The sequence below is a fragment of the Eurosta solidaginis genome, chromosome 3 (assembly GCF_040869045.1).
Source record: "Eurosta solidaginis isolate ZX-2024a chromosome 3, ASM4086904v1, whole genome shotgun sequence".
NCBI lineage: Eukaryota > Metazoa > Arthropoda > Insecta > Diptera > Tephritidae > Eurosta > Eurosta solidaginis.
The window spans coordinates 87896509-87924469 of NC_090321.1; the positions used below are offsets into that span (position 1 = coordinate 87896509).

Consider the following 27961-nt stretch of genomic DNA (forward strand, 5'->3'; position numbering starts at 1 on the left):
CATGAGAAGGCCCTAAGCCAAGTCCACACAGAATCGGTAGCCGCTTTTGCCAGGGTTAACCTCGTTATCAATATGCATTACCATACCCTTGCAGAAGAAGAAAGCACACTCCCAAATGAGGCAGGAATCTGGTCCAAGTTCTTTCTGAAAACTGTAACAGGTTTAGCTTTTACTTGCACAGAATTAACCCCAACATTCGTAGTGTATGTCCTGCATGCGATGTGTCCCCACATGACACCAACCATCTTTTCAATTGTAATGTATATGGTCCAGCCCTGTTGAAACCGCAAGTTGCCTTGGACTCCCGTTAGACGACTTTGTTGACAATTTATGAGTGGTTGCACCCATTGAATGGGGCGAAGCACTGTTAACCCAACAACAGTCTAACTTTTATTTACTTTGGGACACGATTTTTTACGATCCAATGTTAGGAATAGTGGGTTCGAAAATCCTAATGAGAACCCCTAATATACTCGATTCATTTTCATTTCTATGATTTATTTTTCTTTGCAGTTTCCAATGGCTGATATCAAGGGAATTATGTCGAAAATACGTGAGGCAGCAAAGGCCAACTACAAGAACTTTCTTTGTCAGTGTTTGCCGGATGGGGCAGAGTCCACCAAAGATGTCCATTTCGTTGGTTTCGACACACTCAAACGAGCACTTATTAATCTCTTGGGTGACGATATTACAAATCATGAAATCATCACAGTCTGCCGCAATTTCTCAGCTGAGAAAGCACCGCCACAATCATGCGATCGCGAAACTGTACGCGCTGCTGTACATCTTGAATTGAAACGTTCTTTGTGGAATGCAATGGATGAGTTGAAAGAACATTTGCATCACATTAATCCACTGAACAAACCATTCTTGTCTGAAGCTAAATTACGTTCTACAATGAAAGGTTGCCGCTTACCATTCGTGCCAGAATTAATTGATGATTTGCTTGGTGTATTGAACCACAACGATTGTGGTGAGGTTGAGGTGTGTGATTTCTTAAACTTTATCGATATGGGTTGTGGTAAAGTACCCGATATAGCGCCAATGAATATCAATTTCGAATTATGTCCAAAGGTGCCATTTTTAAATAAAGGACTTTTAGTCAATATTAGCTGCTTCCTCCAGTATTTGGGCTTAGATGAGGATGCAAAGCCGAAGGAAGAGGTTTAGTAAAGTGTCAGAAAAGTTGAGAACCAGAAAAACTAATTAACATATAAGATCTGAATTTTTTTTCAATAAATTTTGTTTACTTCAACTGTCACATTTACACACATGAAAAAGGACTTTTTGGTACATAAAATAAAATTCTTGTTTACAAAGGATTACCATAAAAAACTAAAACCCTGTTTGAACAACGTATCACACTTAATACTGTGTTCACTTAAAAGCCAAACGCGATAAAAATGTTGGTAACATAATTTACATCGTGCTGTTTTTAATTCTATAAACACACTTATATAAAAATTAAGCATACAGCTAAATATGCGCAAAATATCCTCTGGAAGTGCCACAAAAAATTAGTGTCTACCAAGAAATTGAAAACTGGAATGTACGAAATATAATGGTGCTTTCTTCTATGGAAATAATGTTGCCCTCATATTGCACTCTTAAATCCTAACTTTCGAACTGCCTCACCTGGCGTTTTACAAAGTGGCTCATTTTGTAGGTAATGAGACCCCTTTTTTTTATTCAGTGGAAAATATTTTGTGAAAGTAATACACAAACTCACAAGAGAGCTGGGAAGAAACAAAAGGGCGGCATTATTTTCAGAAAAGAAAATTCTATAAGACTGAACTTTAATACAGACATAAAAATATTACAAGTATTCCGTATTCCAAACTGGCAGCCAAATCCCGTTATGAATTATAGCATAACTGTCTAAAAGATTTAGGTGCGCCTAAAAGTATATACATTTGACTACTCATCGTACACTTGGCTGATGATTACGAAGTTGATAGCTTCAAGAATGAACAGAACCTACTGAACATAGGAAAGACGCTACCAAAATCGGATTCAGTTGCTGAAAAGCATTTTAATAGGCATTATCTAGTTCTTTAATTTTTAAGCATTACTCCACGGGCAATTTCTCACTGTTAAAAACTACCAACTACAGTTGAGATAAGTTGCTTCGATGGTACTACGGAGTATTGACTTTTTAGCATTTTTTAGCCAGAAGTTTGGTTTTAAAATAGCTTGACTCTATATAGTCTGTCCAAATTATCTGTTGACATGAAAATAAATTTAGAATATTATAATGCACACTTATTTTTGTGAGATTTCCGCTATTAACTTTTAGCGAAAGCAGCAGCGGGAATATACCCATCAATTTTTCAGAAAATGTTTATATTTGAAGACTTTGTTGTACATCTTTGAAAGCAAAAATTATTGATGCAGTCACAGCGCGTGTTGTTTTAAAATTAAAAAAAAAAAAAATAAGTTCCATTTATTTACAATTTTGATTCGGTCAGCCAATTAAATGTTTGTGGCTTGCGATCGGATGAAGGATTGATAGCTATATTGATGATAGTTGGCTTATCAGTAAGTTGTTGTGCATCCCTAAGCGCTGCCTGTAATTCAGTTATTTCCTTGCAGAAATACCCATTTAACCCAAACATTTTCATCATTTCTTCATAGTGCACCTGCACTCCCAATGCAGATGGAGGTGTACTAGAAAACATGGAAAAGAAACAAGTTAAAATAAAAAATTTAACATCTCAAACTGCATAATATATACATATTTATACTACTTACACCAACGACAAGTCTCCAGCATTTTGTATTGAATCGAAAGTTTCTTGATCGAAGCCACCGTAGATGCCATTATTATTAACAATTACAATAGTGATTGGTAACTTATAACGCACCATTGTCTCCAATTCCATACCCGAGAAGCCGAAAGCACTGTCGCCTTCCACGCATATTACACGTTTACCCGGAAAACGATCACGACAAAAAAGTGCTGCTGCGATAGCAAAACCAGGCCCAACACCCATGGTACCAAATGTCCCAGCATCTAAGCGATGGCGTGGCAAAATATTGAAAAGCATTGAACGTCCAATATCCATAGTATTAGCTCCTTCACTAACAATTATAGCATCGCGTGGTATCAGCTCACGCAAATGATGAAAGACGGTATAATAATTGAGCGGTGAAGCAGTTTGCATTGACATGTTGCGTACTTGCTCGCGATTGTTTTTGCATTTGTTTGCGAGCTCTTCCCACCAGGGGTTTTCATTGGGGAATTCAAAATTAACAGCATTCATTTGTTCGAAAATTTGCTCTGCAAATGGCTTAATGTCCGATTGTATAGCAATTGAAGATTGCACCGAGTTATGTAACTCTTCAGGACAAATATCGACCTGTAATACAAAGTGCAAAAGTTCAGTCAACTCATTAAAATGAAATGAAGCTTTAGATCTTACTTGTATAAACTTAACATCCTCACTGTAACGCGGAGGTTTGCCAAAATGCAAAATCCAGTTGAGACGTGCTCCCAGCAATAACACCACATCCGCCTTCTGTAATGCCAATGAACGTGCCGATGACACACATTGTGGCGCTGTATCGGATACAACACCTTTGCCCATTGGTGTTGGCAGGAAAGGCAAATTGGTATTTTCAATAAAATGGCGTAATATGTTCTCTGCGTGCGCATAGGCTGCCCCCTTTCCTATTATAACCAGAGGCCGTTTTGCAGTACGTATTAAATTGGCAGCGCGTATAACATCGTCATGTGCAGGATATACCAACGGTGCAGGAGGATGTGGTAGCACCTTATAGATTTTTTCTTTTTGTGCACGCGACTGCAATATATTGCCTGGGAAGTCCAAATAGGACACACCTGGTCGTCCATAGGTGGCATAACGTACAGCCTTTTCTATATGCAAGGGAATTAGCGCAGCAGTAGGCGGGCGGGCAGCATATTTGCAATAGGGACGAGACATCTCAACTTGAGAATATTCTTGAAAACCACCAATACCTTCGTGATCCTGATTGGTAGAACCAGCGATTACCAGCAAGGGCCAACAATTTACTTGAGCATTTGCCATGCCCCCTGACAGGGAAGAAGCAATAACAATAACCATTTTTAGAATTGCATTTAACTATGGCGTCACTACTTACCTGTAACATGTAACAATCCTGGTCCAGAAACCACAAGAACCACAGCAGGTTTACCAGTCAAATAACCAATTGCCTGAGCAGCATAGCAAGCCGATTGTTCATTACGCATACCAATGTATTTGAGACCAGCCGCTTGAAATGCCATTGACAGCTCAATAACAGGTATGCCTATTATACCAAAGACATATTCTACACCCTGTAACAATTTTAAGCATTGTAAATTTTACCAAGTAGCGCAACTAACAGCTGATTGGTGAAAATTCGCACATTCACACGCACAGTTCTCGACTCAGTTTCAAAAAAAATTTAGATCATTTAATTCTAATTTTAAAGTGAGATAATCCTTACAAATTTATGTATACAGAATATATATGGCGTTTTTGTTGTTATCAAATCAATAGTTTTATTTATTATTAAAGCTTTTATAATTTTTTTTTTAACTTTGAAAAAACTCCGAACACCATTCCTTCATTATATGACATTGGACTGCCTAGTCCATTGTACAGGTTTACAAGTATGATATGTATGAGAGGGAAACAATTTCTTTCTCTTTTTAACACACTGCCGTTTGACACTTCGGTCAGTGTCAAACTAGCGTAGAACCCAGTGGAACCTGCGTGGAACATGAGTTTTGACACTGAACGAAGTGTCAAAATTACCGGGGTTGCTTCGTCGAAAGCGACACAGGGAAGCAAAAAAGGGATCGGAATATCAGATATGGGTTGCTGTGATGGTAAATTTCTTTTAACGAATTTAGTAGGAAATTTTAAGTGCACCCATGTGGGTCCTTCAGAAAATTATAAAAAAGTCTTCAATTGGGGTATCTGAGGACGCGTAGTTATTTCAGTATTAAGAATACAAACACGGGAGTTAAGTTTTTCTACCCGTTCAAAAGTTCTCCGCGAAAAACAGTTTGAAACCGAGGTCGACTGCAATAACCCGTCCAAAAAAGCGGAAAGAAAAATGAATAGACGCGTTTTGTCCTGTTGTCAATAGTCCGAAGAGAAAAAGTATTCGAATTATTGGAAGCGAGGCAAAAACGCGTCTATTAATACCTCCCCCGACGGTTTTGGTCGTGTTTTAGCAATCGTCCCCATATAAAAGTATCACAATTTGTTAATTAAAATTGTCCAAAATATATGGTTATTAAAGAGAGATGTAATTAAGTGCTCGTTTGAAAGTAAATAAGTATATTTCTTTGTAATATAAGAAAAAAAAATTTTAAGCAGTTTTCGATAGCAGCGACTAAACTTTGTTTGGTCCTAAGAAGTACAACAGTGCCAAATAGCATCCACAAAAAAAATGAACAAGAACAAGCATTTTATCAGGTGAGCGTGGCTGTGTATGTGCGTGCTGCTACATATCCTACTTGTAGACCTGTACAATGTGCCTAGTCCACTGCCTTCCACTCTATTCGCAACATAACCTCTACTTAAGCTGCCAAACTATATAGTAAACAATGATTTTAAGGTTAAAACTTTACTACAAGAATAATATACAAGACAGATCTGTTGCTCTCTTTACACATATGCTATGACCTGTGGAGCCAATATGGAAATGCTCGCTTTTCTAGCTTGTAAGAACACTAAATTGACAAAAAAATGTATCGGCCTATTGATTTGTAAGATCGTTGATTCGAATCAAGCTCAAGGTACTAACAATAAGTTTTTGTAATATTATTATTACTATATATTTTTTGTTAGTTGAAACATTTTTTTTTTTTTAATTCGAATAGGAGAAAGAAAAATTGGTTGATATATACGAGCTACGGCAGTTGTAATTTTTTTTCTTTTTTCTAATTTAAACACTTTTTCATTTAAGAAAAAATACATATATAATAATATAATCACAAAAAAATATTGTTAAGACCTTGAGCAAGATTCGAACCGACGATCTGAGAATATTTACCTTAACCACCTTGTCTGGACAAGGGGTTTCACAAGGCCATAGATACTGAAGGACTGATCCTATTGATTTTGAAACATATGGGCGTTATAAAAGCAGAAAGTATCGTTGGGAGTATACGGTATAAATTGTTGTCTGGAAAATCGCCAAGATCGGTAGTGTATATCAACTGTGAGTGGAACATAATGGTATGCCGAAATCAATGGAGTTTGGAGGCAAAGTTGCTTCCTCAACTCAGGAAGCGTGTGAGCTCTTTGTCGGGTCGGTATTTAACATGTTCCGAACAGTTAGTACGTCACGTGATACATCTGCCATAGTGGAGTCTGTAAATATTAGTCAGTTCACGGTTACAGAGGAAGAGGTCCTGTAGTCCCTTATGAACCTTGATGTATCTAAGGGAGTTGGATACAATCTTCTGCCACCCGTGTTCTTAAAGAACTGTGCGGTTTCACTTTATTCGCCTCTTACTAAAATCTTTAACAAGTCCCTTGAATGTGGTAATTTCCTTGACGAATAGAAAGTGGCATTCGTATCGCCAATTTATAAATCTGGCCCTCGAAACAAGGTAGACAACTATCGACCCATTGCTAAGCTATCCATCATCCCAAAGCTGCTGGACAAAATTGTAAATGACCAGCTATTTGCAGTTTTTAGAAACTATATTGTTCCTCATCAGCATGGTTTTTATCCAGGGAGATCCACCAACACAAATCTCACCATATTTGTAAATTTTGTGGTTAATGATTGAGGACGGCGAACAAGTGGACACTCTGTACACTGATTTCGTAAAAGCTTTCGACAGTCTCAATCATATTATTTTACTTAATAAACTCGAGAAACTCGGAATCCACTCCAAAGCTCTAAGCTGGCTTGAATCGTATCTCCAAAACAGGAAATTAATAGTAAATATTGGCAGCAATCTCTCCAACAAAGTCATTTCGTTTCGTTTATTAACGTTAATTATCGTAACGAAATGATATCGGTTGGAGAGATTGCTGCCAATATTTACTATTAATTTCCTGTTTTGGAGATACGATTCAAGCCAACTTAGAGCGTTGGAGTGGATTCCGAGTTTCTCGAGTTTATTAAGCAAAATAATATGATTGAGAAACAAAATCATTTCGTTAATTTGACGTTCTTAACGTTAATAAACGAAACGAAATGACTTTGTTTCGTTTATTAACGTTAAGAACGTCAAATTAACGAAATGATTTTGTTTCGTTTTCTGCCATATCAAAACGAAATCAATCCGTTTATGTAGATTATTAATTTCAAACTATGCTGGCAACGCTATATTAGCCGTGTTTTTTAACACGCGCGTATACGTTTCGTTTGCGCGTGTTAAAAAACGCCTATCTTCGCTTAGATAATGCTTAGGAGACCCATCTAGCGGCTGTGGTAAAACAACTAGCTACAGCAACAGGGTGTACCGAAAAGCGGAGACGCAACGCTCTGATGGCCATAGGGTATAACATATAGCTGAATCAGTTGCGATGAATTGTGGACACACATATAATACATAGAATTAGTGTACAGGGTGAAACAAAGACACATATTTCAGTTACATCTGAGTATAATGCGTATTGAAATTTAGTAGGACAAAATTTATGCGCAGCAATTTCAGAGGTGTATTTATAGCTTGTCTCTTAGCAGTCAATATAAAGTTTAAGCGTAAACGGATATACGCGTGTTAAAAAACACGGCTATTATCCATTTTGATGGCAGAGTCATTAAAGGTGAAAGCATTAGCCAAGCTGATTGCAACTTTTCTCATGAATTTTGACAGTACGAACATTTCTCAGAGTATTTTTGACATTACCACCAACGAATTACACAAACAAATTACATGGAGTTTGTGTGTGTATGTCCGCTCGCTGTTACCACCTTCCGGCTTCACGATGGCTATAGCATTGCCAGCACAATTCAAACACAAAGTATCGCGTTTTTGTTAACGTTTTTAACGTTAACGAAAGCTTTTCGTTCCGGTTAAAAACGAGAAACAATTTATCTTGATAATTTCTTTATCGATAATATTTCGAAGTGTTTCAACGGAAACGGTGGAAAGTTTTTGATAAACGATTAGCTTAACGTTAGGGTGCATCTCTGCATCAGGGGTACCACCAGAGAATTTAAACACAATGAGAAGGCGTTTTTGGCATCCACTGCTTAGGATCCATTAACAGGGTGCAAGACGTAACAGAAAATTCTCTTAACGATTTTCTCTGTTCGTCTGTTACCAAAAAATTCTCTGATCAGTGCAAATATATTGGAAATTTTAATTCTCTGATTTTTTGTAAATAAATTATGATGATTCATTGTAAATTGACTTGCCCCATTAAGTAAGGTCTTAGGAGGCTATTATCAGAGAATTTAAACACAATGATAAGGCGTTTTTTTGGCATCCACTGCTTAGGATCCATTTGCATGTGACACGTCTTGCACTTCACCACTATTCCCCAAATTCATGTTAACTTAACAGGGTGCAAGACGTAACAGAAAATTCTCTTAACGATTTTCTCTGTTCGTCTGTTACCAAAAAATTCTCTGATCAGTGCAAATATATTGGAAATTTTAATTCTCTGATTTTTTGTAAATAAATTATGATGATTCATTGTAAATTGACTTGCCCCATTAAGTAGTCTTAGGAGGCTATTATCAGAGAATTTAAATACAATGAGAAGGCGTTTTTTTGGCATCCACTGCTTAGTTTCAAAATTTAGCAAGTTATTATAGTGCCTTTGTGGTTGGCGATAATTGTTATAAAAGTTATTTACATTTTGCTTTCCTTTTTCGTACGTACAAACCAATGGATCTTAATAGTGCCAAATTTAAAATGTACTTATATAGTATAGGAGCAAACATTCCCACATGTTACCAATCATATTTTCAATTGTAATGTGGAAACAGCCTATGTCTTATTAAAATTGCAGATTGCGCTTCCGTAAGAGGATATCGATGATAATTTTTGAGAAATCGCAATTATTATGTGAGGGTAGGTTAGGTTGAACTGGCCGGTCCGTGAGACGTCACATAGACTGAATGAGTCCATAGTGTTACCAGAAGTTTTTTAACGACCAAACTGAAAACCCCTGTGAATAGCCAGGACCTATGTTACAGAATAATTCCCGTCATCTTTACAAATACTAGACGCTTTCTAGGACTTTTGGCATTTGCTGCTTCTAGGTCTGACAGCTATATCACTCCCAATAGCTGCAGTTTCAGCCTGGACAATCAATTGAGGGTTATATTTATTTCTTTTATTCATTTATTTATCTACCGGACATAGTCCTCACAGATATGTAACAACTTAGATAACAATTAATGAAATAGAAAAATATATGGTAACAATTTATAATTACAATGACATAATAACACATACAATAACATTTATATATTAACCGGAACATATTAATTGAAAAGAAAGTACTCAATAACATCAGCTTTAAATTGTTCTTTACATGAGTTAAAATCGACATGATTGCAAACAGAGTTACATAAGGAAATCATTCTGTGAATAGGTTCATTATTTGCAAATTTCGTTCTACGCGTTTGAACGTAGAAAATGTATTTGTCCCTTAGACACCTTTCAGGTGCATAGAAAGGGAGAAGAAAAAGTAGTTCCGGAGAATCGATTTTGTTGTCGTAAATGTCTTTGATAAAGAAAATACCACACATTTTCCTTCGAATATTAAGGCACTGATAATTTAAAATTCTACATCTTAGTTCATTAGATGGCATCGATTCAAAAGTGAACATTCGTCGAAGGGCGAATTTAATGGAATTACGTTTGAGAAAGCCGAGTTTGCAATTAGCAGCACTGATTATGTATTCCCTATGAAAGTCGAACCTAAGCTTCTTGCCTAAATATACTCCTAAATCCTTAACAGTAGTTGTTAGTTATGCATGCGTTTCTCCGAGTGAATGTGAAAATATTACACTTGGAGAAGTTCAAAAAAAGACCGTTACTATTACACCATTTTATCAGAGAATTTAAACACAATGAGAAGGCGTTTTTTTGGCATCCACTGCTTAGGATCCATTTGCATGTGACACGTCTTGCACTTCACCACTATTCCCCAAATTCATGTTAACTTAACAGGGTGCAAGACGTAACAGAAAATTCTCTTAACGATTTTCTCTGTTCGTCTGTTACCAAAAAATTCTCTGATCAGTGCAAATATATTGGAAATTTTAATTCTCTGATTTTTTGTAAATAAATTATGATGATTCATTGTAAATTGACTTGCCCCATTAAGTAAGGTCTTAGGAGGATATTATTTAATAGGGTGTTTTGGTGCAGGTGTAAAGCACATGTATCAATTTCAATCAAAAATCAATAAAAGTTTCTTTTTATAAAGTACAGAAGAAGGCAGAAAATTTGAAAAAGAGCCCAATTCACCAGGCCACCATTAAAATGTGTAGGGTTACTGGATAATATAAATTTCATTTGACATCTCTAATGAATGCTGCTAAGTAAAAAGTACTAGGGCTATCTCCTTTGTACAACATATAAATATGTTTCCAAGTCAGAAATTAACGTTAGTTATATATATCTTCCACGCATTCACTCACCATCACTTGATTGAAACTCATGCATTTCGCATCTCTAATGAATGCTGCGAAGTAAAAAGTACTATACGAATCATAGAGGATAATCGGGCTATCTCCTTTGTACAACATATAAATATGTTTCCAAGTTAGAAATTATATATATGTTCCACGCATTAAATCACCACTCACCACTCACTAGATTGAAACTCATGCTTATAACTGCCTGTTAGGCTATTAAACTTCACAAGCTATTGTGGCACAGCTGTGTAGGCAACTACATTGTTGTACGATTTCGTGGGTTCGAAGACCGCTCCAGTTAAAATCCTTCTTTATTTTTTTTTTTTAGCTGAAATTATAAAAATTCTGATATTGCGCCAAAATAGCAAAAATTTGCCTATAAGCGCGTTTTCTTACAATGCAATATCAAAGCAAAATTTTTTGCAAGAATATATAAAAATGTGCTTAAACCATTAAAAAACCATTAGCAAATGTCGCTAAAAATATGCAAACATTTTTCCTAACTTCCATACCCGCCTTCGCTTCATCCTCAAGCACAAAAGTCAAACCAGAGACAAAATCTTAAATTTTGATTTTGTGTCGATTCTTATTACCAACACATTTAAAAACATTGCGTCCGGCCACGTTCCTGAATTGCAGCGATATCTGCCGATCAGAGGGATAATTTGCGGTCCGCCTTGCAGTAACGTACCTTGGTTGTCTGTATCAAAAGCTCTTGATAGGTCTACCTCTACTGATATTATTTTACGTACCATTTATATTGGAAGTTTTGTTAATATTAAAACTGTAAGCCCCATTTTGAAAGTAGGCGTGGATATAATCTGATTTGACCATTTTGAATTCCAATATATCGTAGACGATGCTATAAAAGCTGCTAACTACATCCACCAAAATTTTACAGTACAACGAAAAAGCTATATTGCATGACAAGTTAAAATGTATTGAAATTTGATGGCGTGATTCTGTACAATAAAGACATACTTATCTTTTACCACCATATGCAGAAATCGTCTCCCATTCCACCATTATTAAAAAGTCGGTTTAAGTTAAAGGCGGAGCTTTTACCGCATCGTCGACGATCTCAATTTATGCTCAAGTTATGATGTTGTGTTAATGGACTGAACTTTGTTGATCTTAAACTTGTATACCATCGGCACTTGGTAAAGTATCGATACTTTACTCAGTACTTGGAAAAATGCATCGAATACGAAATACTGGAGTATTTTTGGAAAAGTATCGATACTACTCACTCAGTTCTCGTATCGTTCTATCACTACACGTGGAACACTGGCAAGAGTGTGACCATCTGAGGTAGATCCTTTTGCAACATATGCAGCAGAACCACAGCCTGGGACCGGGTTAGGTTCAATACCTTCCCTGAGCAGGAGGGTATGCAGCAGTCCAGCTGCAACGAGCTGCTCTGAGGATGCAAATTTGTGTGAGGGGTTACACTGAAACGACAGTCCTTGATCGGGAAATAAAATCCCGAGTCGCTCCGGTCCATATAACCGGCTGTCGTGGGAAGTCGACTCTAAGTCCCTATCACCCTGTGCACTGTTTGCCTTTACAGAATATATACAAACATTTACCACACCCACCCAATGCTGTTCCCCCGAAAGGGGTTTTTGTCGCAAAATGCTGCCAAGCCGCACACCCAACGGATACACCGGCGCCTGAACAGCACATGCGACAAAGCCTTATTCAACCTTAGCTTAATCATCCGTATCTTACTTCTAAGGTTGAGACATCTAGCCCGTTGCACTTCAGAGAGATCCCAGACATCTGATTGATGAGGCTACATCTCCCAGGGCTTAAGGGATAATCTCCGTAAGCATTATGAGGAAATGCGACATCTGAGAACACAGCCGTATGAGGCAAAAAAGAACAAGCAGGTCTTCAGTGATATCCACAAACAGGCATCGAAACTCTATGTCAGGAATTGCCGGCGAATCCAGTTCTTAAAGAAAAATACCCAGAACTCGCAGAAGAGGAACGCACTCTCTCTACGGAAAGGTGAGTCACTCTAGCTCAACTTCGATCTGGGTACTGTAATAGTTCAAACTCTCACCTCTCCAGAATCAACCCCGACATACGAAATGTATATCCTGCTTGCAATGTGTCCCCATATGACACCAACCATCTCTTCAATTGTAATGTGGAACCAACGCCTCTAACACCCCTCTCACTATGGTCCACCCCTGTAGAAACAGCAAGTTTCCTTGGACTCCCATTAGAGAACACTCTTGACAATTTATGATGGGTCGCACCTATTGGATGGGGCGAAGCACTTCTACAACAACAACAGCAAGAGGTAACGAGGACGCCCCACACGAACCTTAGGAAAATGTCATAGCTCGCCAGGCACTTCCATCATAAGCACAGGACTTGTAAACTGCGTTTGCTGACAGCCAATAATTCCATTGGTTGTGTAGCATAATATACTTGGCTTGGATATAATACATGGTTCCAGACTCACTGTTATCAGTCTTAGACCGGCCATAGTGACGAACTCTCACGCGTGATTAGTTATCACGTTGTGCACGAGGGGCACCTGCTTCTGCTGATAATGCGGATCTAGAGAGAACAATTCAATAAAACCCGCACCCCTGCGTCACTGTGCTCGAGCAAGGATGTAAATAAATGTGGGTGGTCTCAGCGTACGTGCCACATGGGGACGTAGCGGGACCATCACCTGAGATAGTAGGCGAAATCACCGCTGAAGCAGGTGTGATCGTAGGTACCGATGCTATTGCCCACCATAGCATTTGGGGAAGCTCGGATACCAACACTAGAGGTGAGTCTTTATTTACTTTTATTGTAGATGAAGGACTTTGTATATGTAATAGGGGGAATGACCCGACTTTTGTTAATGCCATAAGGGAGGAGGTCCTGGAACTCAACCTGGTTAGTAGAGAACTCGATTATCTGATGTCGGGTTGCAGGGTTCTTAACGAGCACTCCTTCTCTGATCACCGATATATTCAGTTCCCGTGAACGAAAAACGTTCTGGTAAAATATCTTTTAGGAACCCTAAAAGTACTAACTGGGACTGGTATTGTAGGAAGCTGCGAGAGCTATTGCCCGCGGCGCCAGGATGACAATTTGTAGAAGCGATGCAACAAATTACACCACTGAAACGATAGCTCAGTACATAGAGTCGGCTGCTGTGGAATGCGCTTAACCTCGCCTAGCTTTGACCTTCGTGGCATTGTCTTAACGACTGCAATTCGATTGCGTTTAACCACGAGCAAAGGGTTCAAAGCTTCAGCCTTTGCTTGAGCTAGATATTGTGGGCTTAGGCCATCAACCCCTTGACAGATGTGTTCGTTGCGCCACCCTGCCGAGTTATACCTCAAATATCCCGGGTACTCCAGGACCAACCTTTGTTGCTTGCAGTACCAGGGCTGCAACAGCTGAACAACTGAATGTAAGTCGCGGAAATCCGACCTTTGTTATCAATTACATTTTGGTTTTAATTACACTTTTGTTCTTTGTACTTTCATGAGCAATTGGAGAATTTGCAAACGTCCCAGTAACCACTGTATACCACTGATTGGAGGTCATGCACATCTGCATTTACCTAAAGCTCATGCGATATATGTATGTACTAGCCTTTACCTGCGGCCCCGTCCGCAAGGAGAAAATAAAATATATGTGCAATTCACGTTAGCCTGCTTATCAAGTTATCTGTTAAAAAATTATTTATGTATAATGTATTTTATTTTTGTAATTTAGTAAAAAAAAGAGAACTAAATGAGAAAATAAGCTGAAAGGTACGCTTTCATGAATAATACAATACAGTTTTCTTGAATTAAAAAAAAAAATACATTTTGTTTTTAAATTAAATTATCTGATATGAGAGGGGTGAAAGAATTACTACTCATAGAACAAAGGAGTGAAACTACAATTAGCTAAAAGGCCAAAACTAACACAACCTTAGATTTTGGCGAGGAAATCTTACATTGCCGCCTACGTCTCAACAACAAAATCACAAACATAAGAGGAAGAACAAAAAATCGAAGTCAGACAAAATTTTTATTTCTACTTGATTCCGCTTACTAACACATTCAAAGTTTCTGTCTGGCCTCGTACATATAGCCCAAAACTACTACACCTAAGAGAAAAACTACCTTTCCCGCCTACTACACATTGTCCAAAAGCAAACTTATAGAATTAATTTTTTCAAAGACATTGTAAAAATCCATCTTGCCTTGTCTTCAAAGTGTAAGAAGAAGAATCATTGGGCAAGAAACATTTTTATATTACCAGGCGCTCATAAAAATTAGCGCGTGTGTGAAATGTATGAAAATAGTTTTTTGGCTTTCGTACGCACATATGCTATTCCTTTTACGCATGAGGCTATACCATACAAAACTTCATATTTCCATTTCTGTTCTGATATTTCAAAGTTTCGAATGAGAAGAAAAAAATCTTCTTTTTCCTCGCCGCCTTCACCTGACCTACAAACAAAATAGCAAAAGCGAAATATTTTTGAGAGTTGGGTCGTTTCGTTCTGAACTTGTTCAATTGACCGGGTCTCTCAACTGAACAAGTGAACTAGATCTTAATAATTAACGGGATTTTCCATCAATAAAAAAAAATAGAAAACAAGCTTTATTGAGGTTCGAACCTGAAACACCTGTAGCCTTAAACGAGTGCCTAACAGGTGCGCCAAACTTAATATGACTTTCGTGTTGTCTTATCTGCTACTTTGATCGTATATACGAATTTGCACGCCACAAGGCCATTTTCAACCCTCCATTTACCATTGAAATTAAGCTTATTTTACCTTTTTTTAAAATTTCTAAATTATATTAATTAAATTCAAATTCATATTAAATTATAAAACAAGCAAATCTATTGCTACAAGTAATAAAATTTAAATTTAATGAATCTTACAAATACCTATATTCCCACAAAGAAATCATATTAAGAGAAAATCCAGAGAATTTATACACCAGCTGAAACTGTTGACAGAGAATTTTCTGCTGTTAACTCGTTAACATTGAAATTGGATTGTGTGTGGTGAAGTGCAAGACGTGTTCACATGCAAAAAAGTTGGAATCTAGCAAAAACGCCTTCTCATTGTGTTTAAATTTTCTGGTACCACAAAGTAGTCATCTGGGCACTTTACTTTTTTCTTTATTCATAAATGACATCAGCCAATGTTTTCAATTTTGTAGTTGCTTGATGTACGCCGATGATCTGAAACCTTATTACAGAGTTAAACACATTAGCGACTGCATAGAGCTACAGTAAGACATCTTGGAATTGATAAAATGGTGTAATAGTAACGGTCTTTTTTTGAACTTCTCCAAGTGTAATATTTTCACATTCACTCGGAGAAACGCATGCAACTACTGTTAAGGATTTAGGAGTATATTTAGGCAAGAAGCTTAGGTTCGACTTTCATAGGGAATACATAATCAGTGCTGCTAATTGCAAACTCGGCTTTCTCAAACGTAATTCCATTAAATTCGCCCTTCGACGATTGTTCACTTTTGAATCGATGCCATCTAATGAACTAAGATGTAGAATTTTAAATTATCAGTGCCTTAATATTCGAAGGAAAATGTGTGGTATTTTCTTTATCAAAGACATTTACGACAACAAAATCGATTCTCCGGAACTACTTTTTCTTCTCCCTTTCTATGCACCTGAAAGGTGTCTAAGGGACAAATACATTTTCTACGTTCAAACGCGTAGAACGAATTTTGCAAATAATGAACCTATTCACAGAATGATTTCCTTATGTAACTCTGTTTGCAATCATGCCGATTTTAACTCATGTAAAGAACAATTTAAAGCTGATGTTATTGAGTACTTTCTTTTCAATTAATATGTTCCGGTTAATATATAAATGTTATTGTATGCGTTATTATGTCATTGTAATTATAAATTGTTACCATATATTTTTCTATTTCGTTAATTGTTATCTAAGTTGTTACATATCTGTGAGGACTATGTCCGGTAGATAAATAAATGAATAAAATAAATAAATATAACCCTCCATTGATTGTCCAGGCTGAAACTGCAGCTATTGGGAGTGATATAGCTGTCAGACCTAGAAGCAGCAAATGCCAAAAGTCCTAGAAAGCGTCTAGTATTTGTAAAGATGACGGGAATTATTCTGTAACATAGGTCCTGGCTATTCACAGGGGTTTTCAGTTTGGTCGTTAAAAAACTTCTGGTAACACTATGGACTCATTCAGTCTATGTGACGTCTCACGGACCGGCCAGTTCAACCTAACCTACCCTCACATAATAATTGCGATTTCTCAAAAATTATCATCGATATCCTCTTACGGAAGCGCAATCTGCAATTTTAATAAGACATAGGCTGTTTCCACATTACAATTGAAAATATGATTGGTAACAATTATCGCCAACCACAAAGGCACTATAATAACTTGCTAAATTTTGAAACTATGTGCGAATACGATAGCGAGCAGACGTGAAAACCTTTTGCATATTTTTTGAGCAGGAAAATTGTGGTAAAACATTTTAAAAAATTAATAAAAAGTTGTGCAAAATAAAGTGTTTTGTTCGCGCTTCACAAAATGTAACAAATAATGTAATAATACGGTATTGAATTCCTAATATAATAGGAGTTAACTTTGAGAAAAAAGACTCAAATAAATTTATTTAATAAACAAATTTAAACACATACATATACTAATAAACGGTGAAGTAAATCGAAATAAGGCAAAAGCAAAATGGGTATGTGCGCGAAATGCAATCACTCTATAAGAGGAGAGACAGATATACGATGCGAGGGTGTGTGTAATAAAGTGTACCATTTAAGCCTTGCATGTGCAGGTGTTGATAAATATTGTGTTAAAATGTTTGAGGAAAAACCTATGGCACGATTTATGTGTGATGAATGTGTTACATATATTCAGAATGTAGACTTGGTGCTACAAGAAATGCAAATGATTGTGAAGAAAAACAACACAATATTAAATGAGTATAAATATGAGTTTGAAGAGGTGATGAAGAAAAGCCAAAATGAAATAAAGGCTTTATTGGAAGCTGTAGAGGGTCGATATACTCAAAGAGTAGCAACTATGGAAAGATCACAAAAGCTGTTTGAGAAAAAAATTGGTGAGATAAAAAGCTTATATGAAATGATAGAAGTGAAAAATAAAACTGAAATAATCGGTAAAGACAATGAAAAGGTATGTAACGAAATAAAGAAAATTAGTAGTAATAATAAGGAAAAAGGGCTGTCATATGCAGAAGTAATGAAAAATAATAATAAAAAAGATGAAAACAAAAGCAAAGTTACTACAGTGCCTGAATTAAAGAAACGTACTTCTATTATTGTTAAACCGAAAGTAAAACAATCGTGTGAAAAAACCAAGAAATATTTAAACAATAAAATTAATCCTAAGGAACTAAAGATAACAGATATTAAAGCTGGTAATAATGGTATTATGGTGATCGATAGTGTTGATGGAAATGAAAGAGAAAAAATAAAAGAAATAATGGGCAAAGAAATTAGCAATGAATATGAGATAAAGATACCTCGTGAATATAAACCAAGACTATTTATAACAGGTATGCTATTTGAAAATAATGGTGATGAATTAACTGAATGTCTACGAAAACAAAATAAATGCTTTGAACAGGGTGAAGTAAAAATTATTAAGCAATATAATGTTAAAGTTAGTCACAAAAATTATTATAATGCAATAGTTGAGGTGGATGTGGAAATATTCACTGAAGCGTTAAAATTAGATAAACTGAATATAGGATGGGAAAGGTGCAAAGTATACGATGGTGTTGATATAACAATGTGTTTTAAATGTAAAGGATACAACCATAAAGCTAGTGAATGCAAAAATGAAGATGTTTGTAGCAAATGCTTGGGTAAACATAAACCCATGGAGTGCAAGGAACAACCAAAAAACATGTGCATAAATTGTATTAGAGCTAATGAGAAATTAAATCTAGGGCTTGATACCAATCACCCTTGCAATAGCAGACATTGCCCTGTCTACTTAAAACACTTAAATGTAAAAAAAACAAAGGCTAGGATACTAGCAACTAACAATCAGGCCACTGGGGGATTCAAGGGGTTGTGTAGCGCAATATATAGCTTCTCCAACCCAATTGTCAACCTCACCTTCGAGCGGCGAATCCCGTTTCACTAACAGACGAGGCTCTGGCGACCCCAAGCTCCTCATGGAACTTGGGGGTGGGGAGGGAGGGATGGCCTGAAGGTTCAATGTGGCCATATAAATCGTTCCCGAGATGGTCGGGCCAGCACCTTAATGGTGCTGTGTTACCGGAGCGTATCGGATCTGTATCCGACAAAGGACCATCACATCGATAATACTCCCCAAAGCCTTCGGGGAGTAACCTAATCGCTACAACAACAACAACAATCAGGCCACTGGCTCACCTGGACCATGCTAATGTTATGCAACATAGAGTATCAAAGTACCAAAAACGATCCACAAAGGACATCAACAATGACTTTAAATGCATCTATTTAAACATAAATAGCCTAGTAGCTAACAAATCAGAGTTGGAAGTGTTGGCGGAAGTTCATAGACCAGGCATCATACTGTGCTCTGAAATTTGTACAACCAAAGATATTCTAGACAATGAATTAAAAATAGCAATCTATAAAATGATAAGATGTGATTCCCATAGCAGGCACACAGGAGGTGTGTTAGTTTATGTACATAGTACAATTGATGTTAAAGTAATCTATAATGATAACATAAATGAAAACGTTTGGTGCATTGTAATAAAACTGAAGAAGGTTGATAAAAAGTGGCAGATTGGAGTTCTGTACCACTCGCCGAGCACTAGTGATGCAGCTTTTGTTGAATACCTAAATGAAATTCTAATTGATAAATATGAAAAAAGTAACCATAATATAGTAGTCGGTGATTTTAATATTAACATGAACTGCATTTCAACATATAGTACTAAATTAAATGAGATATTTGCTGTGATGGGGATGAGCCAAAAAATAGAATTTAATACGCGAATCACAGATACAAGTGAATCGAAAATTTATCTATTATTTTCAAACTCGGATGAAATTCTCTGTAATAATTTGCAGGAATACAAAATATCTGATCATGAAACTATAAAATTTAATATTAAAACGTCCAAAGTATACAAGATGAGACTGACCAAGAAAATCGTAGCATGGGACAAATATAATAGTGATATTTTAATAAGCGTCCTTAGATCATTTAACTTCAACTTTACTATAAACTTATCAATCGAAGTCGAATTAATTAATAATATAATGATTCGGGCTATGGACAGTTTAACCTACGAGAAAGAAGTGCATATCAAGTTAATGAATAAATGGTATGATAGAGAATTGGCACAAATGAATAAATATAAATACAATATGTACACGCGTGCGTTACAAACTGGAGAGTGGGATGAATATAAAAATATAAATAGGTCTTACAAAAAATTAGTCAAATTAAAAAAAATAAAGTATATGGAGAATAAAATCATTTTGAATGAATATAATGCTAAAGAAATGTGGAAATATCTCAAACAAACGGTCAACCAAACTAAAGATAACGAAGGGATAAAAAAGGTGATACTGGATGGCATACTGGTTGAAAACGAAACCGATCTGGCCAATGGTCTAAATAGATTTTTTGTAAACAGTGTGATTGAAATTAATAATAACATCGAAACCTGTCAAGTAGCACTAGAGGATACAGAAGTCCATTCAAAATTAAAGTTTGCTGAAATTACCACCGATGATGTTATTAATATCTTAACAGACTTTAAATATAAAATAGATGGAAGAAAACTGCTATCCGAAGGTGTACTAAAAAATTGTATATCGTATACCGGATATTTCTATGCTCAAATAATTAATAACAGCTTAGAAGATGGTGTAGTACCTGAAATGTGGAAAACGTCAACAATAATACCTGTGGAAAAAGTTAAAAAGACAATGCAACCTGAAGAACTTAGACCCATAAATACCCTACCAAGTGATGCTAAAATTCTCGAAGTCGTTGTTAAGAATCAGTTGGTGAATCATCTTGAAGTAAATAATATACTAGTCTACCAACAGTCAGGATTTAGGAAAAAACACTCCTGTGAGACAGCGCTGAACTTGGTGACATCTGATTGGAAAGAAGAGCTAAACAACAAAAAAGTAGTGGTTTCAGTTTTCCTTGACCTCAAAAGAGCTTTTGAAACGGTGGATAGAGAGATATTAATAAAAAAAATGCAGCGGATTGGCATAACTGATATTGAACTTAAATGGTTCCGCAACTATTTGAAGCAGAGAAAGCAGAAAACAGTTATAAATGCTGTGACGTCGGATGAATTAGAGGTACCCATAGGGTTACCTCAAGGCTCAGTATTGGCACCTATATTATTTCTTATATACATAAATGACATAGTCAATGCTATCGAAGGTTGTGAAATTAGACTTTTTGCGGATGATGCATTAATTATGATAAGTGAAAATAATACTAATACTGCACTCGCCAAAATGCAACATGAAATAAATAACTTGTATAAATGGTTGTGTGGTAATAGACTGAAACTAAACATAAATAAAACTAAATATATGATAATAACAAGGAGGAATATCAATGAGGAGGATATAGCCGAGCTAAAAATAAATGATGAAATCATACAAAGAGTTAACAGTATAAAATACTTAGGAATAATAATTGATAATAAACTAAAATTTGAAGATCATATAAATTATACAATTAAAAAAGTTGCTAATAAAATAGGAGTGATGCAGAGAACAACGAAATTCATTCAGAAAAAGTACAAAATAATCTTATATAAATCAGTTGTAGAACCGCACTTCGTGTACTGCCCGTCCATTCTATTCATAATATCGGATAAAGAAGTAGACAAGCTCCAAAAGCTTCAAAATAGATGCATGAGATTTATTCTTCAGAAACCTAGAGATACACGAACGGCTGACATGTTGAAGACTTTAGACTGGTTAAGTGTGAAACAAAAGATTTTTTTCTACTCCATGAAATTCATATTTAATATCAAACATGGAAATGTACCTGAGTATTTAAATAAAAATATAGCATTAGTTGAGCAAACACACAACATAAATACGAGGAGCAAACATAATTTCAAATTGCCGTTTTTTAGAACTGAAATTGATCAACAGAACATTTTCTACAAGAGTCTGAAAAGTTACAATGATCTGCCTATGGATATAAAAAGTTGCAACCAAATAACAGTATTTAAAACAAAATTATATGAATATTGTAAAACCTTAGCTATAAGATAAAAAACTGTAATATTTTCAAATTTACGAATAAGGCATCTGGCCGCAATAAATAAATAATCTAATCTAATCTAAGGCATTACATGCAGGACATATGTTTCGTATGTCGGGGATGATTCTGGATAAGTAATAGTTCAAGAGTAACTTACGTTGTTGTTGTTGTTGTAGCCATAAGGTTGCTCCTCGAAGGCTTTGGGGAGTGTTATCGATGTGATGGTCCTTTGCCGGGGTCGCCAGAGCCTCGTCTGTTAGTGAAACAGGATTCGCCGCGGATAGGTGAGGTTGACAATTGGGTTTGGAGAAGCTATATATTGCCCTGACAACTTGAAGGGTTGCGCTACACAGCCCCTTGAATCTGGTATTTTAGTCGCCTCTTACGACAGGCATACCTACCGCGGGTATATTCTGACCCCCTAACCCGCTGGGGGTTACGTCTTCTTGAAAGTCACCTTGAACTCACACTAGCAGACGTTTCTAGTTTGGAAATTTGAAACAACATGCAGGAGCAGGGCGCAACTCGATTCCCTGTCATTATGGTCCACCCCTGTTGAAACAGCATGTTTCCTTGGACTCCCGTTAGAGGACATTGATGACAATTTGTGATTTGTCGCACATATTGGATGGGGCGAAGCACTGCTACAACAACAGCAACATTTCCCGAAGGTCGGGAACGATTTAATATGACTACATTGAACCTTCTAGGCCATGTCGCCAACTCCCAATATATTTATGTATATTATTTTCATTATTTATTTTATTTTTATCGAAGGGATGGCCAAGTGGTCAATTGGGGAGTGTTATCGATGTTGATGGTCCTTTGCCGGATGCAGATTCGGTACGTTCCGGTACCAAGCACCATAAAGGTATTAGCCCGACCATCTCGGGGAAGATTTGGTATGACCACATGAAACCTTCTAGGCCATACCGCCCTCCCACTCCCTAGATCCATCGCCACGTGTAGGTGAAGTAGACAATTGAGTTGGAGAAGCTATATATTGCGCTGGCAACCCCTTGAGAGGGTTGCGTTACACAGCCTCTTGTTTCAATTTGGTATTTTAGTCGCCTCTTGCGACAGGCATTTCTACCGCGGGTATATTCTAAGCCCCCTAACCCGCTGGGGTCGCAAGGGACCATCTTCATCGACAACACTCTCCAAAACCTTCGGGGAGTGTCTTAATCGCTACAGGAAGAAGTCCTTGATTGGTTAAAGCCTGAGTCATTCCGGTACATAGACACAACTTTCGAGAGCCAGGGAATAGACCTTTATTATCAACAGGTAAGTTATGTTAGAACAACTATCATGACAAAATGTATCTTTACATAAAATAATAAAAAAAAACATGTAAGTTAACGGTTTTATTGAAAACAATACTTACATGAAGTAATAATAATACTAAAAGCTAGAAAATAATTAGGTAGGTTGTTGCTGTTGTTGGGGAGTGTTATCGATGTGATGGTCCTTTGCCGGATACAGGATCCGGCAAGCTCCGGTAACACAACGCCATTAAAGTTGTAGCCCGACCATCTCGGGAACTATTTATATGGCCACATTAAACCTTCAGGCCATACCTCCCTCCCCACCCCCAAGTTCCATGACGAGCTTGTGATCGCCAGAGCTTCGTCTGTTAGTGAAACAGGATTCGCCGCGGATAGGTTAGGTTGACAATTGAGTTTGGAGAAGCTATATATTGCGCTGGCAGCCTGAAGGGTTGCGCTACACATCCCCTTGAATCTGGTGATTTAGTCGCCTCTTACGACAGGCATACCAACCGCGGATATATTCTAACGCCCTAACCCGCTGGGGTAGGTCTTAGGTACTAGTCATCACATTCTTCATCAATCTAGGGCGTTGATCAGACAATTAAATAAAGGCGTTGGGCGCGTGAAATTCTTATCATCGGATTCTGAACTATTTTCCAAGTTTGAAGCTAGTAGCTTATCGGGAAGTTATATAAATGTCAATTACAAAATTCGTGCCGGCCAGCAGCTAGCCAGTCAGCCAGCCTGTCAAGTCAAGCTAAATAAAACCGTTTAAAAACGAAACTAAGGGCATTTTATTCAAATAGCAATGAACAGGCTTTTTGAATGATTTGTGATAGAAAAAGCAATAATTTAGTTATATAATGACACGCGGTAGTAATAAATATTTAATGTTATTAGTATCACAACATCCAAGTTTTAGATTTATTGATACTGTCCAGTTATATGATTTAAGGCAATCATATGATACTAAAGATTATTGCAATTTTAACCTACATTCCCGTGAAGGGTTAAACTACAGCATATGTGGTGCCGATAGAGTCCATTGCCATTAAGTCTGATAAATAAAGATTTTCGGCACCGGAAAAACCGGTGATTTACATATATAGTTTAAGATGCTTCCCATATGTGGGCGTAATTAAGTACAACATATAGTACTGCCTATAATTGCCAGTGGGATGGTATATAAAGTGTTATATATATTTAAAACTCATTCCAATGGAAAATATAAAATAAATACAAGTCGCGGTAACCTCCGAAGAGATTTTAGGCCGAGCTTCTCTTCCGATCGGCCGCCGTGGTGTCGTATTAGCGTGCTCCACCTACTACACCGATGATCCTGTATATGTTTTACGCCGACTTAGAGGCTGAGAAGCTTTTTAGGCAGAAGCACACTCGGCGTGCCTGCAAATCACTGCCGAGGGGCGACACCGCATAGACACTTTTTTCAAATTAAAAAAAATTTTTTCTAAATTTTAAATGTTGCTTGGGCCTTGAACTTAGCATCTTCGGCGTGGTAGGCGAAGCACGCTACCACCACACCGCGGCAGCCAATGGGCAATATATGTATGTATTCCAATAAACTTATCTAGCAGGTCTAATCTGCATCTTAAATATACACTTTCAGATAAAGCATGCCCTGTGCACAGGTTAAATAAACTTTTTCAGATTATTACGTTTATTGGTGTGTACTTAATCCACTCAACAAAATCGAAATATATTAAGACATCCGATATTTCACTTCCCAAGGCAGTCGGTTCTATGTACCGGAGCGACTCGGGATTTTTCCCGACCAAGGACTGTCATTTCAGTGTGACCCCATCTAATTTGTTTCGTCCCTCCCACATATTGTCATCCTCCCAGCAGCTCCTTGCAGCAGGACTGCTCCATATTCTCTTACTCCGGGAAGGCATCGAATCCAATCCGGGTCCGTCTGCTGACCCCGGTCCTGAGAAATGGTTTTGCTGCATCTGCCGGAAAAGAATCTTTTTAGGACTTTCATACTCTGTTCAGTGTGTCTCGTGCAAGGGATGGTTGCATCGGACAGGTTGTTCTGGGCTTGATCCCAAAACCCGACGTCCACGTAACTTTTATAAATCTTTTGTGGCTCCTTGCTGTTCACCTTCCAGCAGCCCCGCTGCTCAGCAAGCCACAACAAGTACCCGCTGCTGCTCACGCCCCACGGCGCCAACAACTCAAACAGCTGATACCACTCATAACTACTACCTTCGTAGTAGAGTTGGTAGCAATGCTGAGCATCAGCCCCTGCCCCCGTCTTCTCCCCCCCTCTTTTCCGACAGCAATCGTGCAGGTCAGGGAAACAGACTCTTAGTCCCTACCTCCGTTTGCACCGTCTGCCAGCACAGAATATATAGGTTTGCGACATCCGCCCAATGCAGCTCCTGCCTTGGGTGGTGCCACTTTCCCAGATGTTCTGGTCTCCCCGACGGCAACCCCCCGACGGGTTTCATCGCGCCATGTTGCCAGGTGGCAAACCCAAATCATCCGGGTACCCCAATGCTTGCCCAAGGACGCCCAGTCCCAGGGCCACAACAGCAATTGCGTCCTGGCCTTCCACAACCCAGGCGTAGTCACCCGTCACTTACCCCCAGAGTGGCGACGTCTCCCCTTATGCACTTCAGAATCCTGCAGTTAAACTGTAATGGACTAACTGGGAAATTACGGAGATAGTCGATTTCATGAAGCGGCACAACATCCGCATTTCTGCGATTCAAGAGACTAAACTCACAGCAAGATCTGCATTGCAGACCTGCTCTGGGTATAACGTCCACATGAAAGACCGCGAGAGCGGAAATGGAGGCGGTCTCGCGTTTATCATACACCACTCTGTGCAATATTATATATTTGATCCTGGCATCGACCGCAGGGACAATGTCTTAGAACGTCAAGGCCTATCTGTCCTGTCAGGCGATGCAAACCTAGAAATCATCAACATCTACATCCCTCCTGCCACCTGTTGCCCCAGTGGATACCGCCCAAATATCAGGGCCTTACTCACTGGCAACAATCGCATTATCTTAGGTGATTTCAATGCCCATCATGATCTATGGCATTCAAACTTGCGGCCGGACAGTAGGGGTGAGATGTTGGCGGATCAAATAGAAGAAACGACGTTCTGCACAATAAACGGAGACGCCCCCACACGTATGGTAGGAAGCTGTCACAGCTCGCCAGATATCTCAATCGTGAGCGCAGAACTCGTAAACTGCGTCAACTGGCAGCCGATGGTAACATTGGCATCCGACCACCTGCCCATACTTATTTCGCTTGAGCGTACCGCCGACTTCATCGTCACTGAAAAACGCACTTTCATAAACTTCAAAAAAGGAAAGTGGGAAGACAGCCGCTTTGCTGCCCTCCCTATCCCGACTGATGCCCGCCAAGTGGAGCGCGCCTTCCGTAAGGTCATTAAATCCGCCTCGGCACATTTCATTCCCGCCGGGAGAATTCCCGAAATCCGGCCCACTTCCCGGCGGAGGCCGCAAACTTAGCGAGAGAATGTGACCTTATAAGACAGCTTGATCCAGGCGACCCCCAAATAAGGGATATAAACCAACGCATCAGATTGCTTGTTGTTAAGAACTTGTAACCTCTCTACCGGTGTGGGTAAACTTTGGTCCACCGCAAAGTCCCTGTCGAATCCGACTAAGCACAAAGACAAAGTTTCCATGGGATTCAAGGGGTTGTGTAGCGCAATATATAGCTTCTCCAACCCAATTGTCAACCTCACCTTCGAGCGGCGAATCCCGTTTCACTAACAGACGAGGCTCTGGCGACCCCAAGCTCCTCATGGAACTTGGGGGTGGGGAGGGAGGGATGGCCTGAAGGTTTAATGTGGCCATATAAATCGTTCCCGAGATGGTCGGGCCAGCACCTTAATGGTGCTGTGTTACCGGAGCGTATCGGATCTGTATCCGACAAAGGACCATCACATCGATAACACTCCCCAAAGCCTTCGGGGAGTAACCTAATCGCTACAACAACAACAACAACAACAAAGTTTCCATCGCCTTTGGCGACAAAGTGCTGTCGGACGCGAAAAAATGCGCGAGCGCTTTCTGCCGGCAATATATAATGCATCCTACGGTCGACAAAGATAGACGGAGAGCCAATAGACACGCACATAAACACAAATTCAGCGCGTCACCAATCACCATCAGCGCTAAAGAGGTTGAGGACGCCATTGGTCGTGCTAAACCATCCAAAGCAGTGGGCCCAGACGGCATAGCCATGCCGATGCTTAAAAGCCTAGGGAAAGACGGTTTCAAATATTTAGCGCATGTCTTCAATCTGTCTCTTTCCACCTTTGTCAGGCCGAAGGCCGCCAACATAGAAACGTGTTCTGCGCAAAAATATTATGAAACCGACCGCCGGCTTCGGAGGGACACCGGGCCGTTTTCGTTAATATCTCTAAGATATATTTTTTCCGCCTTCGGATTATTAATACTGATGTCAACCTCTCTCAATATTTTTGGTAGCGTATTACCAGTGGACCGCTGTTCTAGACTATTACCCGAATTTATTTCTTGTGTCAGCAAACAAATATTGTTTATAAAATTAATACCATTGTAGTATCCTTGTTTCCATCATTGGCCACTTCAAAAGCAGAAAAACCCTTCAGCTGCCACAATCCAACCACTACTTACTTGCTCCTTTAGGGACTCTGCAATAATTTGAACAGCTTCAACTTCCGACATGTCCGCTGAATAATTTATACTTTTCACTTAAATGTAGAAAATTTGGAATAGTTAACAATTACTTTCCGTAAAAAAATTTACACGTTCAATTTGCTCAGCTGTTTGCGATAGACAAAAAATT

At 38.3% G+C, this 27961-nt stretch overlaps 2 protein-coding genes across 5 annotated transcripts in view; one reads left to right on the forward strand and one right to left on the reverse strand.

Moving 5' to 3' along the window:
* The window catches only part of Efhc1.2 (EF-hand domain containing 1.2), a 71239-nt gene extending 68803 nt beyond the window's left edge, over positions 1-2436 (forward strand). For all 4 annotated transcript variants that reach the window (XM_067772662.1, XM_067772664.1, XM_067772663.1 and 1 more), the window contains exon 7: positions 514-2436. In XM_067772662.1, the coding sequence (XP_067628763.1) occupies positions 514-1170 (657 nt within the window). In that variant the 3' untranslated portion in view covers positions 1171-2436. The remainder of the gene's footprint in view (positions 1-513) is intronic.
* Positions 1226-27961, reverse strand: Hacl (2-hydroxyacyl-CoA lyase). Its single transcript, XM_067772665.1, has 5 exons — positions 27790-27961; positions 4123-4318; positions 3423-4054; positions 2752-3359; positions 1226-2667 (listed from the first exon to the last, which is right to left on the reverse strand). The coding sequence occupies exons 1-5, from the start codon at positions 27838-27840 to the stop codon at positions 2448-2450; spliced, it is 1707 nt and encodes a 568-aa protein (XP_067628766.1). The 5' UTR covers positions 27841-27961; the 3' UTR covers positions 1226-2447.